Source organism: Capsicum annuum, chromosome 3 (genome assembly GCF_002878395.1).
Source record: "Capsicum annuum cultivar UCD-10X-F1 chromosome 3, UCD10Xv1.1, whole genome shotgun sequence".
Classification (NCBI taxonomy): Eukaryota; Viridiplantae; Streptophyta; class Magnoliopsida; order Solanales; family Solanaceae; genus Capsicum; species Capsicum annuum.
Window position 1 is genome coordinate 8,346,698 of NC_061113.1, and position 24,888 is coordinate 8,371,585.

General features: G+C 36.1%; 2 protein-coding genes across 3 annotated transcripts; one reads left to right on the forward strand and one right to left on the reverse strand.

The window, feature by feature from the left end:
- Positions 1-3,778: 3,778 nt before the first annotated feature.
- Positions 3,779-15,892, reverse strand: LOC107864548 (DEAD-box ATP-dependent RNA helicase 13). 2 transcript variants are annotated; one of them, XM_016710958.2, is made up of 15 exons: positions 15,626-15,891; positions 13,608-13,889; positions 11,663-11,835; positions 11,395-11,589; positions 10,398-10,574; positions 9,491-9,873; positions 9,020-9,200; positions 6,717-6,839; positions 6,523-6,639; positions 5,936-6,040; positions 5,163-5,303; positions 4,965-5,030; positions 4,360-4,512; positions 4,165-4,246; positions 3,779-4,052 (listed from the first exon to the last, which is right to left on the reverse strand). In XM_016710958.2, exons 1-15 carry the CDS (start codon positions 15,795-15,797, stop codon positions 3,997-3,999), a joined length of 2,406 nt encoding a protein of 801 aa, XP_016566444.2. In that variant the 5' UTR covers positions 15,798-15,891; the 3' UTR covers positions 3,779-3,996. The 2 variants fall into 2 exon arrangements, with proteins under 2 accessions (XP_016566444.2, XP_047264957.1); XM_047409001.1 differs by lacking the exon at positions 4,165-4,246 and having other exon boundaries at positions 15,626-15,892.
- Positions 15,893-17,451: 1,559 nt separating this feature from the next.
- On the forward strand, positions 17,452-23,069 carry LOC107864549 (haloacid dehalogenase-like hydrolase domain-containing protein At2g33255). The gene is made up of 5 exons (XM_016710959.2): positions 17,452-18,003; positions 18,120-18,162; positions 19,712-19,772; positions 22,033-22,167; positions 22,432-23,069. Exons 1-5 carry the CDS (start codon positions 17,670-17,672, stop codon positions 22,594-22,596), a joined length of 738 nt encoding a protein of 245 aa, XP_016566445.1. The 5' UTR covers positions 17,452-17,669; the 3' UTR covers positions 22,597-23,069.
- Positions 23,070-24,888: the final 1,819 nt, after the last annotated feature.

The window sequence follows — 24,888 nt, forward strand, 5'->3', positions numbered from 1 at the left end:
TGCCAGTGAGCCAGTACTGAAGGTTTCAGATAGCCAGTATTATGCCCCGGAGCCTACTTTGCAAATGAATGAACCGTATGGGTACACTCAGCCGCCTGCATTTCCATTTGATACGGAGAAACCTGTTGCAATGGAGGAACAGGATATCATAGCTCAGAAACTGAAGAGTTTAGAGCAGGTTATGAGGAATTTACAAGGGATCGGAGATTTTCGGAGTGTTTCCTATAAAGATCTTTGCATGTTCCCAGATATCAATCTTCCCCCCGATTTTAAGATGCCTAAGTTCGAGAAGTATGCAGGACACGGCGATCCCGTGGCACACTTAAGACGTTATTGCAACCAGTTGAGGGTTGCAGGAGGAAAGGAAGAATTGCTCATGGTCTTCTTTGGCGAGAGTCTTTCAGATCTGGCCTCAGAATAGTTTATCGATCGAGACATCGATAAATGGAACAGCTGGGATGATTTGTTCAACATTTTCAGTACAACATCGACTTGATTCCGAACAAAAAATCCTTGGTCAACATGAAGAAAAAAAGCACTAAAGGTTTTAGGGAATACGCGATAAGGTGGCGTGAACAGGCCGCCAGGGTAAAGCCTCCAATGAAAGAAAGTAAGTTGGTAGAAGTTTTTATTCAGGCGCAAGATGAGACCTATTTTCAACATTTACTTCCGGCAATGGGAAAATCTTTTATAGAAGTCCTCAAAATGGGGGAGATGATAGAGGACGAAATTAAGACCAGCCGAATAGTGAGTTTTGCCGCATTAAAAGCCACCACACAAACGATTCAAGGAGGATCTGGCCCATTTGGAGGTAAAAAGAAGAAAGAGGATGTAGCGACTGTCGTAGCTGGAACCCATTCCTATCCCAAAAGACCACCTCTCCCCTATCCCCAATCCCAAGCCTAAGTCTACGCCCAAGCTCCATATATTCCTCCCCACCATTACTACCCTCCACAAAATCCTTTATATTCCATTCCACCACCCCCGTACCCAGTATATAGTGCGCAGCCATATGCCCAAACCCCTTCTTACCCGCAATGGCGCGCGCAAGTTTCACAAAATTGCCCATTCGCTCCACCAAACTACCTTGTGGGTGCCTTGTTTTCATTATTATCTAGCGGTATGTTATTCCATTTTTATTGTGTGCTTCTATGTCTTCTGTTTGTGTGTTGGTTATACTGTTATCTGTCTATCGGAAAAAGCCTCTCTCCTTCATATGAGGTAGTGGTATGGACTGCGTACACTTACCCTCCTCAAACCCTACCTTGTGGGAATACACTGGATATGTTGTTGTTGTTGTTTGCTTTCTAAATTGAGACATAAATGTTTCAAAGCTCTATAGTACATTAAGCTTCTTTGATTAATCCAAAAGACAAAAGTTGTCTGGAAGTTGATTCAGAAAATGCATGAATCATGATGGATCTTTAGGTTAAGTCACTTTCTAGTTTCTGTTTGTCTTAAATTAAATTGGCAAAATATCTTTTACAAAAAACATCTTTTTCTGAAAATGTTAAATCACAATATAGATTCTCAAGGCAAAATTGTTCAAATAAACCATTAACGAAATGTATAAGTGATCTCGATTAATTCCATGAGATATCGGTTACTTTCCATCAATGCATGTATCGGGAGGACATATGAAAAGAAAATCATCAAGTATTTCTACATCCACTAATGTTTGAACTCTAAATCTTATATTAATCAACTCACTTCATTGACCACTAGCGTGATCTTGCTTTTTTCTTAATGGAACAAAGGTCGCTGAATTTATATAACTAACAAAAACTACAAAAAAAAAAAAAAAAAAAGAATAGAGGAAGAGAAGTAGTCGTTGTTGAGTTAATTGCTATGAGTTTTATGTATGAGTATAAAATGTGAATGTACAATTTACGTTATCATTAGGCCGTTTGGATAGGCTGAAAAAAAAGCAGCTGAAAAAAAATTGTTTAAAAGTGTTTTTGAAACTGCTGAATTTATTTTAAAAATAAGCAGTTAAGTGTTTGAATAAAAGTGCTGAAACTGAAAAAAAAGTTATTGATGTGTTTGGTAAATAATGTTTTTAAGCACTTTTTTTTATTAAAATGATTTGACACTTATAACTGTTAATAATATATAGAGTTGATTATTATTAATTGTTATTGCTAAAATGATTCTAATTAAAATTAATATATATTTTAATATATATATATATATATATATATATATATATTCAAGTAACACACCACAATTTTGTCATCCACTGCACACAAAACGCCCAATCTTATGGATCCAAAGGCCTCAAAATGACGAGCAAGGGTAAAATTGGAATAAGGAAAAAAATATTAGGGCACAAAGGTAATTTCATTGGTCAAGCTTTAAAAAATTATAAGTTGAAATAAAAAAAAGTTGTCATTTGCAGCTTATTGATTTTGGCTTAAAAAAATCCAAAAATAAATTGTTTTTAAGCAACTGCAACTTCAAATTTTACCAAACACCCTTTTAAGCGGCACCACATCTCAATCAAACTTTGAATTGATTGCAAGTAGCCAAATACTACGACCAAGTTGAAGTGTGATTTTGTACTATTAAACACATCCAAGTGGAATTGAAACGAATTGAATTATGACCTAATGTTTTAATCCAACTCATTTTAGGCCAAGTAGTTTCTTGGAGAAATCAACAGTCGATTTATTTTTACCTCTCCAAATTTAGCCTAATCCGTCCATTTCACAACTCGTACTTGTAAGCCTCCATATCAAGAAACAAAGTGCTGATTTGATATGTCACCTTTCTTATCAACACTATATATACCAAATCTATGTAGAATTACAAAGAAAAAAAAAAAAGATTTTCTTCATCTAGAAACAAGAAAAGTCATTTTGAATAAATAAAACATTATTAAAAAAAGAATTTGCCAAATAAAGAGGGCACAAACATAAGTAAAGGAAATGATGGATATTCAATCTGTTCCTTCTTTATATATAAAAGAGATAGGTTGATGTTCCACTTGAAATGAGGAAGTATATTATTAGAGTTTGTGACCCGAATTTTATTGATCCGGCACTGAAAAAATCACGGTGTGACCTATGTTTGAAAATTTTTGGGGGGTCTATGATGGTAGCGTAGAAATCTGTATGTTTTTGGACTTAAAGTTTTCTTGTACGCACGTATTATATAAGTGTGCTTTAAAGGGTTGCTTGTAATATAATATGACGGTTCTTGTGTGTTATTGAGAACTTTGGCTCCTCCTTGTATTCCTCTCCAATATAGTAAATTTCTCCTCCTCTGCCCGTGGTTTTTCACGTAAATCTGTGTGTTCATCTTGTTTTTCTATAGCCTATCATATTGCTTATTCATATCATATATTCTAAATGAAAATTTGCATTCACCAAATTATCTAAGTTGAAATGACTTCCTCCGTTTTTATTTGTTTATCTTTTCTTTTTAGTCCGTTTAAAAAAAAATGTTTATTCCCCTTATTGGCAACTCTTTACTTCAACTTGTCACACGACATGTTTAAGACTATAAAATTCAAAGTCCTCCTTAGTTTTTTAAACTCTGTTTCAAATCAAAACTAGACAAATAAATTCGGTAATACAAGAAAACCTTTTAGCATTAGGATGAAGTTCCTCCCCAACATGGGTTGTGGTGCAGTGGATGGAGCTGCTCCACCCTTAACTAGAGGTCGAGGGTTCGACCCTGATTGCAGAGAAAACTCTATTGGGAGCGCTGGCACCTTAATAGGCACTGCAACGTGCGATCCGGATTAGTCGGGGCTCCAATGCGGGCACCGGTGTCGGGAAACCAAAAAAAAAGAAGTTCCTCTTGTACATCTCATTGAGTATTTGATTCCAAAACCAATAAGTATAATCTACAGTCTTTACAACATGATTAACTTAAGATGTAACAACAAAATTGGCAGAGTGATCTATAGCTATCAAATTAAACCATAGTTGTTTACATGAGCATAGAGAATCCATACCCGATTTCGACGACTCTGACAGAATACATAAAGAATCACTCTCTTCCAGCTTGAAGTTTTTTCTTCTGTTTTCGTCGCTGTTCACGCAAGCCTGTGACATGGAAACAAAACAAAGATGAATAAGGACTAATGCCGGAGGACTAACGTGAACAAGAAGATGTTAACGATAATTATCAGAGGACGGAGGGGGGAGAGGGGAATACGTTTTTTGGTTTCTTTTCTCTTTCTCCTTAACTCGGTCATATCTCTCCGTTTTTCAGCAATTTCCTTCAAATTCAACTTAGTCTGCGTGTGTAAAATGTGGATAATAGGCAGAGTTTAGGAACGAACGTACCATTATACAGAATATGCAAGTATGTATATAATGACTGTATTGTTGAAAACTACTTCTATATTACCTCTGGACCAGCACTTCTTAGTGCCTGGAGGGGCTCGACACAATCCTGACCGATAACAATCAGTTTCTTCCTGTTGACATCTCCGGAATCATTTGGATTTTTTTGCCTAGCTAATTCCTCCAATTGGTTCTGAAGGAGAGGTGAAACACCAGCCTGAAAAGAACAACGAAACCTTTAGACAAACACACGTAGAGATGCATGCGTCCTAATTAGAGTCATGAAAAAACACCAATGAATAGGATTATGTTATCCTTTACTCGTACCACGTATCTCAGAAAGAAAGAATAGCTAGTCTATTTGTCCCATATCATCTTTCAACCTTATATATGGAACGATGGCTTATTCCGAGAAACATCACGTTATTGCAGGACGTCTCCGGGCTCCCAGAAAAAACACCCAAGAAAAAAGAGAACTGAAGGGCAATTTGGAAAAGAGGGTGTCTGGTTTTTTTTAAATTCAATGAACATCCAGTGTTGAACAAGTTGCATAACCAAGCAGAACGTTGATCATTGCAACACCTTAAAAAGTCTCATCATAATAAATCTGCTGCATATGGGATGAGAAACATATATATATAGAGAGAGAGGGAGAGAAAGAGAACTCACCCCAGCCAAGTAGCGTTTTGAAAATGTTTTGGGTTGCAATGGCTGTGAAAGAAAACTTTTAAGCTCCTGCAGTGTCAAAAGAACAATGCTTTTAGCGTACATAAGTCCTAAGACCCAAAGTGTTCCGGTCCTTAGCTTAGTGCACCGAGGAGCCCTTTTTTTAGATATTAATATCAGAAATTTCAAAATCAGATTGACCTCTTGTAGCTTGGTTAGTTGAGCAGACGTGGCTTTCTTTTGCTTATGATTGTTCACTCTTTCCTCCTCACTATAATTATCTTCCAAAACTAGTTCCATTGATTCAGCACTTCGTTCAAGCCAATTTTTCTTGGCCTTGTCCTGAAAATAGGAAACTAACAATGAACCAATAGTATATATCTGAACTCAATATTCTGAAATTTTAAGATGAAGCTCCTAGCAGGATACGGACAAAACAATTTGCTAAATGTTTTTTTTTTTTCCTTTAAATTGTGAACCCCACCCGTCAAATAGTACGAATTTGTATTAGTGGTTGATGTTTCTGTAAAGCGCCCACACCCTACGAACCTCTTAACATCAGTGGCAATTTCCTACTTTGCTCCCTCGATGACATGAAACCCCAACCATAAGGCTGGAGGTTGAAGGGCCTTACAAATAAGCTATTCCTCTTTGGTATGCCAAAAAATATAAGGAGGAACTCGGTGTGTACAATGAAGTGATGCTAGTAAGAAGCATTTGGAAAACAAGATAAGACATTTCACTTGTCAAAAACAACATTCTTTCGTGAATTTCCCTTGGCGATTAGTAAAATTATTATACTGAAGAATACCATCTGCCGAAGAACAAAGAGGCCTTTGCAGTGTAAAGTAAATTGCATTGTCAAGAAAGATGCACTATAATCCTCAGGAGTAAGATTGGTCACACAGACTCGTGACTGTGACACCAGAAGAAACATTACAACACTCAAAAAGATACATGGATCAGAAGATCACCTGAGAGTCCTTTCGCGAAATCTTGTCTATTTGACGTGCCAGGGATAATCTCTTCATAACTTCAGGCATGTATGACATTTCTAAAGGAAACCGCTGGAATTTTTCCTGGAAATAACAACAGTATCCATTAGTGCAAAAAAAAAAAAGCTACTCTAATAGAAGCTTTCATTAAAAAAAGTATAAATGTACAAAAAGGAGGGAGATAAATTATGTCTTGAAATGGTTGTCAACCAATTTAAGCAAGCATACAGCCACAGTCAACCAACAGAGAAAGATAGAAGCAAGAAACTATAAATCGGGAGAAGAGAAGCAGTCTGCTTAGAGATACACAATGTCACTGTTTCGTCTAATCATTTTGTATATATAGAATATAAAGCAAAATAATCACAAAAGTTAAAAACCTAAAAGGAAGTATTCATATGTTAAAAAATCTATACTTAATCGAGTCAACTTCCAAACTGAATGGTTTCTACTCTCACGCTGTATTCCGCTCAAAGTCACCACTTAGAATAGTTATTCTTTCATTTACAGAGGATATTATCCATATACTGAGCAATTGCCCCTTCCAGTGGCTATTCAAAGATTACCTTTGAAAAAGACTTGCATAAAGCAGCAAACTTTGAGGTATCGTTTGGAGTGATTAGAGCAATGCTACACCCATCAGAGTGAGCTCTAGCGGTTCTTCCACTTCTATGAACGTAAACCTGCACAATAATTTTTACAGATTGAAATTGTGAACGTTGTAAAAAGCTACCAATAAGAAGGCACATTACAAACTTACTTCAGCTGAATGAGGTAGCTGATAGTGAATGACAGTTCGAACACCAGGAATATCCAAACCTCTGGCAGCGACATCTGTAGCAATGAGTATACCATGCTCGTGTCCCCGAAACCGGTCAATTGCCTGCATTGAACAAAATGGTTAAGAAGAAAAGGCAACAGAACATAAGGTAAAGCACATGTTTAGTAATTCAGTGTCCGTAAAAATGTAGGAAAAGCATATTGATGTGATGATTAGACAAGATGGAACAAAATGACATATTTTCTCTTCTCAGTTGGAGAACGAACAATCTCGTAGCAAGTGGATAAAATGTCATGACTGCAGATAGCGGGTTGCAATGTCTTTTTAGCAAGACGAAAGAAAAACTGATAACAAAGACATAAATGATACAACAATGTGAAGTTACCAGGTTTAGCACAATAAGCCCTAGCAATCTTTATTTACCTGAAAACAATATCTAAACTTATTCCCGGTTTATTTATGTTGATTGATATACATGATTCAATAGTGATTTGTACTGACTTGAATCATTTAATTTAGTTTGATCTGATTAGATCCAAACAATTGCTGTAACTTAGCATAGATTAGGAGATTTCAGTTCCACCAAATCAATAATCTGACCAAATTGTAAAATACGTAACTAACCAAGTTTAGGGAATAATCAAGCATTTCCATTATATCTCACTCTTTAATCACAGAGTCATGGAAAAACAAAACTGCTCACTGGAAAAGCTACAGAGCTTTGTCCAGTGGTTGGTGGTTATGGGACTAAGTCAAACTGTCAGCCAGAACCCTATCTCTAATCATGTCAATGTTATCTTCTAGGCCTCAGCAACAACTCATCTCCCATGATCTCACCACCGGAAGCCTTTATTGATTGCCGTGCACCATCAACCTCACCAGCCAAAATCATGTGCCAACAGCCTCTCTCATGGGGTCTTTCACTAGAAGACTTGCAGGAGGTAGGTGAATCTATTACACTGCATACCATACTCTTTTTTTTTGATAACCGTGGTGCATGGGCAGCTTGTGCGCACCTCGACTAATTCCATGGGATACCTGTCACCTCCCACCAGTATAAGTTACCGGGTAACTCTGTCCACTAAGGTTAGAACAGATGGGAAGAAATCACCTAGTGTATGTCCTTGTTGGGGATGAAACCTGAGACCTCATGGTGCTCAACCCACTTCATTGAACCACTACTGGGCCACACCCTTAGGTGCACAGTTATTTTAAGTTTTTGCTAATCACAATGATGGTCTTTACAACCCGTTTGGCCATGAATTGTATTCACTTTATTCCGGAGAAGAAATGAGTTGTTCGATCTGATAGCACCAGCTGATACTACCTATTGTCGATCCTTTACCAAAACTTAAGCTCACAGCTGAAGGAGGATGCATAGTGATGGAGGAAGAAGGCATGTACTGATGAGAGCTTACATATGAACACATCGAGCTATAATGTTGCAATTTTTGGCCCGACGCCTTTTGATGGAATATTGTCTCATAGATGTTCTTTTGTGTTTGTAGTTTTTATTCGTGGTGCTGTGTTAAGTCTATGATTTCGGTTAGATAGTTCTTATTTTTATCTTGTGGTTGTAATATTATCTTGTTGTTAGCGGTGTTAGTTTATTTTGCACGTAGCTTTTGTGTTTGTTATACTGTTATTGGTTCTAAGCCGGGGGTCTATCGGAAACAGCCTCTCTACTTCACCTGAGGTAGTCGTATGGTCTGCGTACACTCTATCCTCCCCAGACCCCACTATGTGGGAATAAACTGGGTATGTTGTTGTTGTTGTTGTTGAGATGTTTTGGAGAAAACTAGACTTAATGACTTAAGGCATGTCTCCATTCCAGATGCAGCCTCACTAGCTCTCATGTTTCTTTTAAAGAGCTTTTGAAGGGGTGGAAATGACTCGGTACATAGGAGGAAGACTCCCAAATTTGTTCAACTGTTCGAACCTTCACAAATGCCCTGCTTGTGTAGAAAATATCATGTCTTCTTTTAGAATCATAGCTTTGTGTAGGTTCTCTACTTTTTCTTCTTCTTTTTTATATATATAATTACTCCTGGTATACGGCAGTTTGTCCCAACTCCCAAATCAATTAAATTATTACTTTATCTAAAATCATTGCATTTTCCTGTTCCTTGTCAACTAATTCGAAAGCAGATCATTGGTGTACCAATCAAACGGCAAGAGCCTGAATATTTCCTCCTTTTCGCCGCAAAAGAATTTAGCAAGACAATTCCAATGTAAAGAAAAAGGAGCAGAAACTAATATGTAAAAGAAATCATGAAAGTGACCTTAAGTCGGGCTCTCTGCTGCATCTGGGCGTGAAGTGTCCAGACATTAACGCCAAGGATGCGCAATAGGGATGAGATATGACGTAAAGCTGCAATCGACGTACAGAAGACAATTGTCCGACCTTGTCCATGAACACTCAAGATGTAATATAAATACCCATCTTTATCTTCATCCCTGCAGCTGCAACCCAACAATGGATGATGCAGTTCAGATGGGTAACATGCATGAGGAAACAAGAATGAATTTACAGTAGCAGAAACATGTGTGAAGCTTCAGTGGAATATAAAAGTATACCAAGTAAAGGAAAGGGTATCTCAGATGAAATATATACAAAATTTGCAAATCTGGGCAACAATTAAACTTCACCAGCAAATAAGCATAAAAAAATCTTTGAAATATATTCAGAAGCTGAGGTGATGTTAGCCCAATTATAGTCAATAGAGAAAAAACTCAGAAAAATACCAACTCACTCTATAAATGACTCCTCGAGCTTGTTGGCTAGAATTGATGCATTGGTCAGATCAATAATTGCAGCATCTGCCCTCATTCCTGCTCTCTCAGACAAAGTTTCTATTGAATTCAACTCATCGTTTGTTTTAGATTTTTGTGATCCACGCTTTAGCTTCTTCCTGAAATCGGCGGACAAAGCAATGGTTGCAGAAAACACAAATGTTTGCCTCTTCTTTCTTTGGACACTAGAAATTGTTTCGCAATTTTGTGATTTCTGAGAATCGTCATCAGTTGATTTACTAGCCATAGGAAGCATGTCAACAATAGACTGTAACTCATGGAAATGGCCATTTTCGATCATGCGATCGGCCTCATCCAGCACAAAAAATGACAGTGAGTGTAACTGCAGAGGCAAAAAGAAATTAGCATTACCCACTCTATAGAAAGAATAGAAACAAGGCAATGCATGTATCACCCTATCCACAACAAAATGTGGAACAACTAGCAAGATCCATTCAGATTATCAGGTCTCATGAGAATTGACAACCAATACTCGATAACAGTTAGACTTATGGACCACAATCCCTTGGATCTTAACACTTGAGTTGCAATCATTAAGCAAACCAGGCAATAAATACAACCAGTGAACAACCTCACTGGCATTCCCATTCTATGTTAAAAGTAAAACAACGACCAATCACAACCGAGGGTTTTGAGGGATGCAGAAACAGAATAATTTTCTATTGTGAAAAGAAAAGGTCATACAAGAATCTATTTCAAAAATTAAGAGGCAGAATCAACTCTCTATCCTTTGCTTACTTAGCCAACTGATCATTCTACTTTTTTCTTTAGGCTGGGGAAGAAGGGAGGGATAGAAAGTATTGCCCTGGGAAACAAGTCAACTGCAAGTCATAAATTGGCACTAACCTCCACAAGATGAGTTTCACCACCAGACATAAGTTCCCAGAGTCTCCCAGGAGTTCCAACAACAATTTCCGGCCTTGTTTTCAAAAGTCTTTCTTGCTTTTCACTTGACATTCCACCAACAATAGGGACAACCCTAAAATTGGAATGTCTTGCTGCTGCCTTCAAATGATCAGTGACCTGGAGAGAAGGAATTATTATAAATTTTAAAAGGAAAAAAGGATAGGCAAGAAACTGCAAATGAGAAGCCCCTCACAATGTACAATCAACATGAGTTGCAGTCTAAAGAGATAGATAGCACTGGCCGGGCAAAATTATTGAATAACAAAAGGAAAATCCAACTACGTTAACAAGAACTGCAATGCAAATACAAACATGAAGTCCATATTCCATTTTGAAGGACTTAAATTGGAAAGTCACAGGCTCACAGCAAATAGGAACACGCAAACTTAACATAATTCGTTAAGCACATATAATCTTCCATTTTTCTGTTTTCCCCCCAACGTTGGTTAGATAAGGGGCCTACAGGGAAATAATGTCCTGAATTTGATGCACCTCAGAGTAAGCCTCAGCATCAATACATTTTTTTCTGTAACATTAACACCGTCATCTTGATTGAATTCTGTAACATTACCACCTTCATCTTGATCGAAAGAGATTCCTGGGTGATACTTGGCAATGCTTGCCGCCAACAGCATGAAACCCAGGAGGAGAAACTTGCCAAGCAGCTGGTTTTCTACTGCTAGACATATTTTGAACAAGAATTTGATATACTATTATTTTGATGAAGCGACATGCATACATATATACATGTTGGTGCATGTAAATATGTATACACAAATGCATAAATGCCATTACAGGTGTCTCGGTACAAATACAAACTTCTTGAAAGAACTTCATACTACTTTGTTTAGAACAAAGCTTAAATAGATGACAAGATATCAGCTTATTATTTTAAAATAATACAGGAAAACAAGTTATATTATGAGAATCATCACACCTGAAGGGCAAGCTCTCTTGTAGGAGTAATAATTAGAGCACGGAGAAGACCTGTTGGAGCAACTTTTTCATCCAGTTCACCATTTTCTGTAAACTGCCTTTCGGCCTTTTCTCGCTCCTCAAGCAGACGTTGGAGAATAGGCAAACCAAATGCTAATGTTTTCCCTGAACCTGTCTCTGCAGCACCGACAACATCCTGCACACAAACCAACCAGCATAAACATCATTGTACTCCAGTGAAATACCTTGATTTTTATCACATAACCAACCTTTCCTTGGTGAGCAGCTGCAGGAATGCACGCTTTCTGTATTGGAGTGGGTTCTTTGAAATTGAGCGCGTAAATCGATTTCATGAGCAGTGGATGAAGTCTCAGTTCATTCCATGCATAATATTCAGTTTCATCTATTGAATCTTGTTCTTGATCATTGTTTCCATCGGTGACTGTTTGAGTCAGATTTCAAAACAAGAATCAATACTAAACCATAATAGAAGTCTTTAATGAGAACTCTATGGGGTGTGCTTAAGGAAAATTCCAAGATCAAAGTGAGAAATGGAGAAAAGACTGCTTTCTGGGTAGATGACTGGAATGTGGCAGGGAACTTATCAATACTTTTCCCAGATATTTACAACCTGGTGCAGCACCAACAGAAGACTATAGCAGATTTGTGGACTGATAAAGGGTGGACTTTCAACTTTAGGAGACAACTCGATGATTGGGAGATTCAAAGGGTGGCTGAGTTTTTTGGTACAATAGAGCAGTTCAGTAGGCTCGAAGAAGCAGAAGATGAGATAAATTGGCAAGGCAATGCAACATGTAGAGATGTAAAGCCAACAGCAAGAAAAGTGGCCATGGAAGAAAATTTGGAAGACTAAAGTACCTCATAAAGTTGCATGTTTTGTGTGGTTGCTAACAAGAAAGGCTGTCCTTCCACAGGATAACCTGATGAGGAAAGGGATACCTCTATGTTCCAGATGCTTCTTCTGTGGGGAATATGCAGAAACTGTTAATCATCGATTTATACAGTGTAGAGTTGCAGGACAGCTATGGAGACTATTTCTAAGTCTCAAAGGCATCTCTTGGTCTATGCCTGGACAGATTATAGAGACACTACAAAGTTGGGAGGAAGTGGGGTAGTTGGCAAAGAATAGAAACAGGTGGAGAATCATCCCATCTGGTAATTGGTGGACAATATGGAGGGAAAGGATTCCTAGATGCTTTGAGAAGATAGAAAATAGTATGCAACAGGTCAAGTGGAATTGTATCTTGACTCTGTGTTTTTGGTGTAATCAGCTGTGCTCTAATGATCTTGTCTCTATTATTGATGTACAAGACTCATTATAGACATAGGATCATAGGCAGTGGACTTTGTAAATATGATTCCAGTACTACTCTAGTACTGATCTGTTCTGATGTCATACACAGTTACCAGTTTCAAAAAAAAATAAAAATGTGACATAATGTTGCAATGATAAAATCAATGGATGAGGCACTAGTCAGTTATTCTGAAAGATTAATTAAGGATAATTTCTACTGCAAAATTAAGTTACACCAGTTTCTTGTCCAATAAGAATGGATCGGTCTACTCCAAACTTGTGCAAGTTAACCTTCCCCATATATTAAAACAGTCAAACGGAAATAGGTCAAAAGGTTCTAGAGAGTACCAATAGACTTTGAAGTTGCAGCAATGGAAAATTTAGAAGCACTTGTGGGAATAGAATTATAGGAAGGATGCCTATTGTTTTTATCTTTTTTGATAACTAAAAACATGATGAATCGCCAATACATTAGCAAAAGAATTACATATCCTATAGCTCTGATCTTTGCAGTTATCCTTCATTTTTCCAACATTCAAGCATTGCTAAATTTCTATTTTATAAATGGAATTGAATTAAACTGAAACAAAATATATAACTTACAAAACCATTCAAGAACCCCAAACACAGAACTTAGCTTGGTGAAACAATAGGTCAACATATCGATGCATTGCACATCCAGTGAACAGCCAATGATATTATTAAAAAATTTGCCAATGGGATTCTAGTTTGTCTCTCATTGACACTGAACTTGAAGTTAAATGACTGGTACCAGAATCTCAGAAATTATGAAAATATCCATGGACAAATTAAAGAACAAGTTAGCATTATACTGAACCTGAAAATTAAGAAGCCTTTACAAAAAAAAAAATATACTAGTATTTTGATACAACACTAACCAACTGGCGACTCTTCATCTCCTTTGGCTTTATTTACAGTATCTTTATTGATCCTATCTTTCTTTTTCTTCTTCTTCTTGTTCTTCTTTTGTTTCACTTCCTTTTTCACCTCCTTAATCTCCTCTTCGCTATCACCCTTCAATTCACCATTCAATTCCTCATCTTTGGTATCTACTTTTTGTTTCTTCAGTTTTATCTTCCCCTTTTCTTTGCTTCCTTCAGTTGATTTGGCAATATCCAAATTGTATTCTGATTCATCGATCTCTTCAAGAGATAAAAATCCTACACTCAAACACCCCAATCTGTATCAGTCTTTGTGCTCAACAATCCAAATTGACAAACACATAAGTTTTAACTAACAAAAGGGAAAAATCAACACAACAACAAGAAAGCTTAATGACTAACGCAAAGTACCCAGAGTTCAAGAAAGCTTACAAACCAAAAAGTTATTGCTATGCTAAGGTTTGCAATCTCCTAGGATGTATAATTGCTTAAATTAGCAAAGATACCGCTAAAATAAGTTATTTTTTACATTGTTCAAAAGAAAAAAGGCTGAAAAAACAACCTTTTATCTCTGCCAAGAGAATACAACAGCAATGACAACAACAATGATAACTACGCCTCAACTCCGAGCTAGTTGGGGTTGGCCATAAGAATCCTCAAGATCATAAATGTTTTGTATGGATCCATTATTGTTCCTTTTTTTTTTTTTTTTATGAAGTGAGATTTCATTAAGGCATCCAGTAGATGCAAAGATACAAAATGGGGGATCTGTCAGCTCAGTAAGCACAATAACTTAAAGATCTAACAAAGTCCGGGTAGTGTTCTAATCACCTCACACCAATACAGCTTTCCCAAGAGAAAATAAGCTAAAAATCCAATATTTATCTTGCTAAAACTTCAACATTATACAATAACAATCTCTATCCAATAATATGTTTTCTCAGAAACCATTAGAAAAGTGAAATACAACTGATTCTATGAAAAGGGCAGAAAAAAGAAACCTCCTTCAAGCTCATTATTTATCTTCCCCAAGAGAACATAAGCTAAAAATCCAAACTTTATATTTTTGCTAAAACTTCAACCTTATATACAATAACAATCTCTATCCAACAATCGGTTTCTCTAAAACTATCGGAAAAGAGAAATACAGCTGATTCAATACAAAAGGGCAGACAAAAATGAAACCTCCTTCGAGCTCATTGGACCACCAAGCAAGACAACACTCAACTATCTACAATCCTTCTACCCTAATCCGCTACCTCCACAATCCTCCAATCTAAGGTCATGTCCTAGGTAAGTTGAAGCTGCATCATATCTAATCTAATTAACTCTCCCCAATACACCTTCCCAAAAAGAACATAAGCTACAAATCCAATCTTTATATTGTTGCTAAAGCTTCAACTTAACACAATAACAATCTCTATCCTCTCTGTCCCATTATGGGTTTTCACAGAAACTATCAAAAAAGAGAAATACAGCTGATTCAATGCAAAAAGGGGTGAAAAACAAGAAACTCTTTGCGAGCTCACTGGACCACCAAGCCTAAACCCGTCTAAACGCAAGACAAAATTCAATTACCTACTACCCACCTACCCTAATCCGTGACCTCCTCATCCACCTATCTAAGGTCATGTCCCTAGTAAGCTGAAGCTGCATTATGCGTCATGTCGTGTCTAACCACCTCTCCTCAACCTCAATACATCTTCCACAAGAGAAGATAAGCTAAAAATCCAATCTTTATAGTACCAAAACTTCAACTTTACACAATAACAATCTCTATCCAATAATGGGTTTTCTCAAAAACTATCAAAAAAGAGAAATACAACTGATTCAGTGCAAAAGGATATAAAATATAAACCTCCTTCAAGATCATTATTCATCTTCCCCAATAGATAACAAGCTAAAAATCCAATCTTTATACAATAAATTGCTTTATCCAATTATGGGGTTTCTCTAAAACTATCAAAAGAGATAAATACAAGTGATTCAGTACAAAAAGGGGTATAAAAAAGAACCTCCTTCAAGTTCATTGGAGCCAATAAGGAAGGAAAAAGCATCATCTTTCTCAGTAACTGTTGGGTTCCATGGCAATGAGTTGATTCGCTCGAATTCTTCAGATTCAACTCTGCTTCTTTTCTTTGTTTTCTTTGTCTTCTTATTATTATCTGAAGAAGTTTGAGAAGCCATTGATACAATGAGAGTTCAAGATTTTCTCTTACCAGAACAGCAAGGAGAAAAAGGGTTTAAGGAGAAGTCATTTAGGGCTTTATTTTTATTTTTTTATTTAAGTACCTTCCATTGTTTTAGCTGGTTATTTTGTTAAAATTATTTATTATTGTTTGTTTTAGGTGGTTATCTTGCTAAAAATATTTATTATCCCTTTGTTTTAGTTGTCCCATTATACAAAATTATGATTATTTAATACTATGTTCAATTCAAAATAGTTGACGCTTTCTTAAAGATATTTATTTTAATTTAATTATTTATTTTATAAAAGTAAGAATATATTATTATATTTTTCTAGTACTACTATTGTATTAAATGACTAAATAAAATATATATATTCAAATTTATATTTTTAAAATATAATTAATAAGCTTAATTTGATAAAATAATTTTTTTCTTAAAAGAGAATGTCTAAATCAACAACAATGAACAATTTTAAAACAGATTAAGTACATATTTTTTTTCCTTTTATCATTAGCATTAAATAACTATTTATATAAAGTAATAGTAATTAAATTTAAAATTTTAAAATATTATTAATAAGTTTAATTTAATAAAAAATACACTCCCCAATTAAAATTTTCCTTAAAAATGTATAAATCACCAAAGGCCAACTAAAATAAAATTAGAGAATAATTTCATTTATTTTACATGTCATGAGTTGAGTTAATTAATTTTTAAAATTAAAATAGAAGTAGGTCAAGGAAAATATATACTCCATAACATAACAAGACAGACCTTCAACTCATTGATGACATTACTTTAAACATAAAAGCATAAAAAAAAAAAAAGAATCAAGCTAGAATATCAGTACATACCTGAAGATTTATTTCTTTTTGGGGAAAGAAGCATAGGTTTAGTTCAAAGCACCTTTTATGTGCTATTTTTACTAATTACTATTACAATAATAATATATTCAGTATATTTTCATAAATTAGGATTTAAAAAGTGTTAAATATATTTTCTACCACTAATTATTATTACTATTAGTGGAGATATGCATCTAATACCCTTGTGGTGGGGCCTTCTCCGGACATCATGCATAGTGATAGCTTTAGTGCACCGAACTGCCCTTTTAAGCATCTATACCTTTTCAATTTATGGTCAAAATTGTTACGACACATTTCAATTTCACATGAGTTTTATTACTTCACTGAACTTAATTTTAGCATATTTTTGTCATCTTTTATGCTGACATGACACCTTTATTTACATAAAAATAAGCCTCACGTCAAAGGTAACATGTCAGCTAAAAAGAATGATAAAAATATACTAAAATTGAGTTTATCGGTAATAGAATTTTTATGAAGTCGAAGTGTGTGTAGAAAATTTGGTGATAGTTCGGATGGGTACCGCTTTACTACTCCTTCCTTTAAAAATTACCCGTTTCAAATTTTCTAATTTAATTTTACATTTTACTTGTCTTTTTTTATTAATCAAGTAGAGATAAATTTTTTTTCATGTTTTACTCTTTGCATTAAATATATTTTCTTTAAATTAAAATATAAATATCATTAATAGAAATACTATGATAAACTGGCTATGCTAATAGTTATTTTTTTTAATTGTGTCATCTCAATTTAAAACGGAGAAAGTATTTCTAGCGAAAAGGAAAATAGAAAAGGAAACATTTCGCCTTTGCATTCACCAAATCAAAAGAACAAACTCATTTTTTACACCACCCTTTATGACAAATCTTGTTTTTCTCCGACAGACATTAAAAAAAAAAAAAAAATTTTGTTCACTTCCTCCACTCATCATTGCCACTTATTTTTCTTTCCTAATAATCACACAAAACAATTTCATTACATTTTATATCTCTATTAAACAGAAATGCTCCTTCCACTTTCAAGAACCTTCCTTTTTTCCCATCCAAGAACCATTTTTTCTTCAACAACAACAATGGCGGCTGCTTCTTCAAAACCCCATTTGAAAGGTATTGTATTTGACATGGATGGAACCCTAACTGTTCCTGTTATTGATTTTCAAGCCATGTATAGAGCTGTTCTTGGTCATGATGAGTATGTTGCTGTTAAATCTAAGAACCCTTCTGGTATTGATATTTTGCACCATATTGAAAGTTGGATTCCTGATAAGCAAAAGAAGGCTTATCAAGTTATTGCTGATTTTGAAAAACAGGGTCTTGATCATCTCCAGATTATGCCTGGTGAGTAAAAGATTGAGTCTTTTTGGAATGTTTCTGTTGATTATTGAGGTTATGATGTTGATTGATTGTTTTTTTTGGTTTGTGGGGTGTTTTTGGAATCTTGATTTTGGTTGCAGGTGCTGCTGAGCTTTGCAGTTTTCTTGATTCTAGGAATATTAGGTGAGACTAAGTTATATGCTGTAGATTTTTGTTATTTAGTCAGCATCTAGTATGGCAGAGTAGAAGCTACAGAGTTTGGGTAGCTCAAGCATTTCTAAAGGTTATTTTGAGCGTCCTTAAATACAACTATTTAATTGAACATTTCTACAGGTCATTTTCAAACTGACTTGTTTTGTGTTACTTGAGGTAAGGGTAAGGTCTGCGTACCACTCTACCCTCCCCAGACCCCACTTGTGGGATTACACTGTGTATGTTGTTGGGCTAGATCCTAGAATGGATCCGAACGGATATGGAGGATTCATGTAGCTGAACACCCAACAAGTACTTGATCCATTTGCTCGTTCGTTTTCATGGGAAGGGGGTAATGGTACGTAGTAGGGGAATAGAAAGGTGAGAATCAAGCTTCCACCTTAAGGATGGAAGGGGAGCTTCATTTATGATGTAATGTTCCTTGTGAGCTGCATGAGCTTTTCGCTTTATCTAGCTCCCGGGTAACCAGTTTGAGCAATTTCCTTTATCAAAGTAGTTATTTTCCTCTCTCTCCCTCAACTTTGCCATCTGTTTTATCGTGTCTATGCCATGGCCTAAGGTCCAATGTGCCTAATCTTTCTTTCTCAATCCTGAACTTTGCTTATTCTTTGAACAGTTGCCACTCGAGGTGTGGTTAAATGTTAAAGTTCTTCATGAGACTGCTTGAGAATGCAGGTTTGCAGATTGGCGGGCCCTTTCTTTTTAAACCAAGAAATCTGATGTTTCTAAATTCCAAGTTCGAGTAGATGGGTCGTGGACTAACTCCTCTACCCTTCTTTGCTAATATATGAGACCTGGTTCACTAGTCAGGATCCACACGTGTGATGTACGCCTACTACATGTTCCGCATTCTACTACCTTTGCTAGTGAGCCAAAGCCCTGATATGCGAATTGGCCAGATGTTTTTTCCAATTTTTTTTTGAGTATTTACTACAATGCAATTCCAGGGCAGTCTTTTTGGCATTTCTCTCGTGCATAAAATTTTTTTGCTCAATTTGTTGATCTTTTAGACTTCTGTTTTGTACTGTCTTAGGATGCATCATTTACTGTTTTCCTCCTTTTCGACTGTCATGAGGATGTAGCCGAATTATATTCAAATTGGTGTTGGAAGACTTATCAAGCTTAATTCTCTTGTGACATAATGGTTTCTTTCTTTTGGGATATATAAGTTGTGATAAAATGCTATGCTCGTGGTATTTTTAAATTTTCTTCTATCTGTCGAAGGCATCTTACATTATTTTATGCCCTTCAGCCTTCACTCTCATTATTTTGTGCCCTTCACTGTTAATGGCTTCCCTTGGACCACACTTTTGATTTGATGAGAGAAATGATATATTCGAGTTAAATTAGTTAGAAGGAAACAGTTCGCGTCCTGTGTTAGTGGTACTGATAGATTTGATGTATGCTTCCCTCTTATTGAAAAGTACTTATATTTACTCAATGTACTAGAAGAAGGAGATGTCATTTCACAGGTTAGATGTTTATGGCTCTTCGTAAGAGAATAATTTAATTGTTTCAGAAGGGGATTAATCACTAGAAATGTCAAAGATGCAGTGGACTTGTTTCATCAACGCTTTGGAGTAAGTTTTTTCGCTTTTCAGTTGGATATATAAAATATATAAAACAATTGTTTTGGCATGAGTTATATGTTGATATTGTATGCTGAAGTTTGTGAACAAAGGTAATTGGACTTCCCCCCAAAAATGCTAGTTCTATATAGGGATGAAACATGAATCATCAATCCATAGGAGAAGGAAGAGGCAGAATATATCTTCTTTCATACGCTTTGGTTTCTTTAGTGTGAAGTGAAGGCAAATAGGAAAGCAGAATGGATATTCAAGCTTAAAATTTTCTTCTTCACTCATTACCAGTCAGAGGATCATGAGCGGCTAAAGGTCGTGATGGCCTAGCATAATTGTGCAGACAGTGTGGTGGAGAATCTGTACGTTCTGATAGTCACAAATAAAGAAGGGCAGCCCAATTAGAGAATCTTTGGTTTCCGTCACAATTATGTTGCTCTAAGCTGCATTGCTCATTTTAGCTTACGAGAAGCATGATAGCATGCTCAATTCATTTCTTTACAGGATCCCCCATGTAGTTGAACAAAGATAAAAAAGATAATCTAAGACACATTTTACTTATCCTTCTAATATTCAGAAGTAGGGCTCCATGGCTTTGATATTACGTGTAGCCTTTTACTTATCCTTTTAATATTCAGAAATCAGAAGTAGGGCCCCATGGCTTTGGACTTCTGGTACAATGCAACATGTGATGTGTGGGTTATGTACACATCACAAGATCGAATCAGTGTTATCAAAGGCACACTTAAGCCCTAAAGCAAAGCCCAAACATGTCGAGCGCTTCGCGTCTCTTAATGTGCGCTTCAGCGCACCATCATCAATTTTCCAAGGCATACTTTTCCTTGCAAATGAGCTTCTTCTGAAGAGACGACACTATACAATTGATATATCACTTTATCGGAATATTTGTTCATTTTCTTTGATCATATTTTGTCATTCATGCTTATAATTATTAATCTTGGACTAAACATATATTTTTGTATTTTTTCTCCCTTTGCGCTTTTTCTTTCATTAAAAAGCCCACGCTTTATTCGCTTATTGCACATAAAGCCCCAACGGACCGTAGAGCTTTTTTGCGCTTTTCGCTTTTGATAACACTGGTTCGAATCTTGCCCCAGACAAAAGCTTTGCATTTAATAAATGGAGAAGGGTAGAGGGGTAGGCTCATTATCCACTGAGTTTCAAACCGTGTGCCATTGGCCTTCGAGGTTTCTCGGTTATAAAAGAACCAGAAGAAGGGAAAAAGAACTAGCCTCCCTATCTTTTCTGTTTTCAATCTGCATGGACAATACCGGCGGATATTGTGTCCAATTAGTCTTTAGTAGGTTTCAGAGAACAGTTTACGGAGAACTGGTCTCATTCTGAAGTGAACATATCTGATAGGAGGAAATCAAAATTCATAGTGTTGTCCGAGTCCAAGAATGAGTAAACAAATTCCCTTCTCCACGATATTATTTAGTATCTTTCAGAATGAAAGCATAATAGGTCACTTGCTTTAATTTCGGGGCCCCGTAAATGCTTGAATTCTAACTTTTAGAAAAATGAAAAGAATCTTGAAATCTGAGTGGATTTTCCAGGTGCTTAAGGAAGCTTGATGTCTGAGTATAGTCTCCAGGTGTTCCACTTATGGTTAATCTATTAAGGAAAATCTGCATTTAACAATTGTCCTTGTTCTCTTGTTGTACAAAATAGTCTTAGGCTGGATGTATGGTTCAATCAGATGTTATCGTTTCCTCTTTGGTTCTTGGAGGACTAATCTATTCTCTCTAAAGGGTGTTTGTAATATACTACTCCATGTCTAGTTCACAATCTACTCTTCCATGATTTAGGTTAGGACTATGTTTGATACACGATAAAAGACTTTCCAGTTAGCAGTACAGATTCTTGACATGTGATGATCAAAGGACGTAAGATTAAAAAAATATATTTGTAAAAGCAATCAGATTTCATGTAAATAAAAGGGTAATATGTCTTTTTTATTTGAGAAGGATATTTTGTTCATGTCTAGTGATTTTAGATAGTTCATATCAATTGCCCTAAGCCACACAAAAAAAAGGAAAAATGATAAAAGGCTAGTTCTTTTTCGCAGTCCTGTTTCTTGCTATTAGTTTGCTGGATATTTTCATCTTTGGTTGGTAAATCTCTCCATGTTTGCTATAATATATCTTTCACCTCAGCTCATGCTATATGGTTAGTTCCATGGTCTTTTATTACATATACTATATGAAGCTTACGTTTTTAGAATCTCTTTTTGATACAGGTGAAATTTTCTCCTGCACTGAGCAGGGAATATCGTCCTTACAAACCCGATCCAGCTCCATTACTGCACATTTGTTCAACTTGGGAAATTCAACCTAATGAAGTAATGATGATTGGGGACAGCCTTAAAGATGATGTAAGTTTCCTCTCAAGCTGACTTCTCTTCTTCTCTTTCACGTCCGCTCTTTGCAATAGGTGACTCGATGCACGCTTAGCTTGACTAAGTTTCAACTAATTCATATTGGTACCGATTGACTTGACATTACTTTTTGCTTGCCATATTGATGCTTTATGTAGCCTTGTGAAATATATTTTTTGTTCATGCTCCTCTTTTCATTTAGAAAGTCATGGTAAAATATGTTTAGTGACTTGTAATGAAAATTTTGGGTTTGATATACAGGTTGCTTGTGGCAAACGAGCTGGAGCTTTTACTTGCTTGCTCGATGAAACGGGAAGGTATGATGCCCCAGAATATGCAAACGTTGAACACCAACCAGACTATAAGGTGTCTTCTCTCGTTGAGGTCCAGTCGCTGTTAGAAAGAGATTTTGAGCTGACATCCTGATTTTTCGCAAATCTTTGGAACGCCACCCTGCCTGGCTGAGCAGCAAGATATGGTTTACCCTCGTAAGCCTCCACATACTGTTCCTGCATGCATGTTTCTTTTAGATTGCAGCGTTGCTCAAGTGGTGGCGACAAATCCTACATTTTTTCAAGCCAAAATGTGGAAAAATTCTTGTTTGCTCCTGGTGATTTTAGAGATGATAAACTTTTTATCGACTAGCCAGGTTCGTTAGGGCGAACCTAAATGTATTACGAATGTAGTGTTCTTGTCACCTATTTGCGCGTGATGGAACTTAAGGTAGCACGGTTCTCCTACGCGATCACTCTCTTATTTCTTCTCCGAATTCCAACGATTTATGTTGTAGCAGCTAGATTTCTTAGGATTAACTTAACTTGTACTTGTCAATGCAAAGATTTTCTTTATATTTCAGAAATGAGACCAAAATGGTCTGGGAGTTATTTGTGCAGCTTCTATATTTGCTTCAAGCTAGTTTAACTACAAATTTAAAATGCATTATTTTGTCAATTTTTCCCTTTTATATGGAAAATGTACTGCATCTACACTATTGTTAGAAGCATATCAACAATAACAAATGGGACCATCAAAAATATAGTGCAGCGGATGGAGCTGCTCCTTCCTTAATCAGAGGTCTAGGATTCGAGCTCTGGGTACGAAAAAAATTTTGATAGGGAGTGCTTCCCCCGAATGGGTCCTACTAGTGGCAGATCTAGCATATATCTAATATTCATTATTACTTTGTTAGAACCACATAATTGTATATAATCCATCAAATTCTTGAAGACTTATCACAAGCATGGTGATCAAAATTACATATTCCAATCAACTGAACACTAATATGCTTAGTTAAATAAATATTACAATTATTCAAATTGTACGTCCAGACTCATCACAAATTACGTACATATAAGACATGTTTTAGTTAAATATCATAAGGATTAAAATAGAAATTGTAAATATTTGAGGGACTAAGTGTGCAAAGTGTAAACCGTTAAATTTAACCGCTAAACAGCAAAATATATAATATTGGCGCGCTTTCATTTTCAAGAAATCAGTTGAAAGAAAGAAAGATTTTACAACAAACTGAAAAATATGGCTTACACCGTTCACGGTTGCTCCTCCGCCGTCCACCACCCATCTGCCACCGTCTTCTCTGGTGAAAATTGCAGCATCATGAACAGTAATGTTGGCTCTATGAAGAGAAAATCTCTTTCTCCTTCTCAAATCTCTCCTAAAAGAGTCACTCTCAATTCACCACCACCCTCCGCCGCCGCCGACGCCGCCACTGAGGAGGGTGGTTCAGTCTCCAGTTTACCAATTGGTTCATCATCCCCCAAAAGGGTGTCTGAAAAGTCTACCACCACCGTCGCAGCCATTGCCGCCGCCACTGAGGAGGGTGGTTCAGACTCTATTTCGCCAGCTGCTTCACCATCTTCCAAAAGGGTATCTGGAAAAACACTTTCTTCTACCACCACCACCATTGTCGCCGGAGATGAGGATTGTCAAGCTTCCATTTCACAAATTACTACACCACCACCTGCTTTTTCACCTTTCTACAAAAGGGTATCTGAAAAATCACCCTTCTCCACCACCACCACTACTAATGAAGCCACGGAGGCAAATCCGCCACTTCCATTTTCAAGATTCACTAACAACAAGAATCTGCGGCGAACACTCTCAGAACCACCAGTTTTCGATTCTTTTACTGCCCTTTGCCATTACATGAAACAGTCTCAGTCACCGGAAAACACCAACAACAATCCAATCTCCGTAAAATCGCCTCTTATTCGTCGATCAGTTTCTGATCCCACAGCTGCTGATATTGTTCTTGGAACTCCGGCATTGACTTCAGAAACTACAAGAAGCAAGGTAAAATAAATGCAATTAATAGTCTTTAATTTTAGTATTTACTTACTAATATTTTTGTGTTTAGTGAAATTAATGTTTAATTATATGGTTGAATTGAATTTGCAGAGAATTAAAAGAATTTTTGAATGAAGTGGATGCTCAAAATCAAGAAAAAGAAGATAACAATTCTGAGGTATTATTTTTTTCGTACAGTAATGTTTTGCATATTTTAAAGATGAAATCTTTTCTTGGTTGATCATAGTTTAAAAAGTATATTTCGATGCGATAATTGTAAACATGAATGTAGCGTACTAAATCTTTCTAATTTTCTTTTTATTAATATTATCATTATTATTTTAATTTATTTAGAACTTTTACTGCAATTTATTTTAAGATATCTTTGATTAGACCTGGAAATTTCGTATT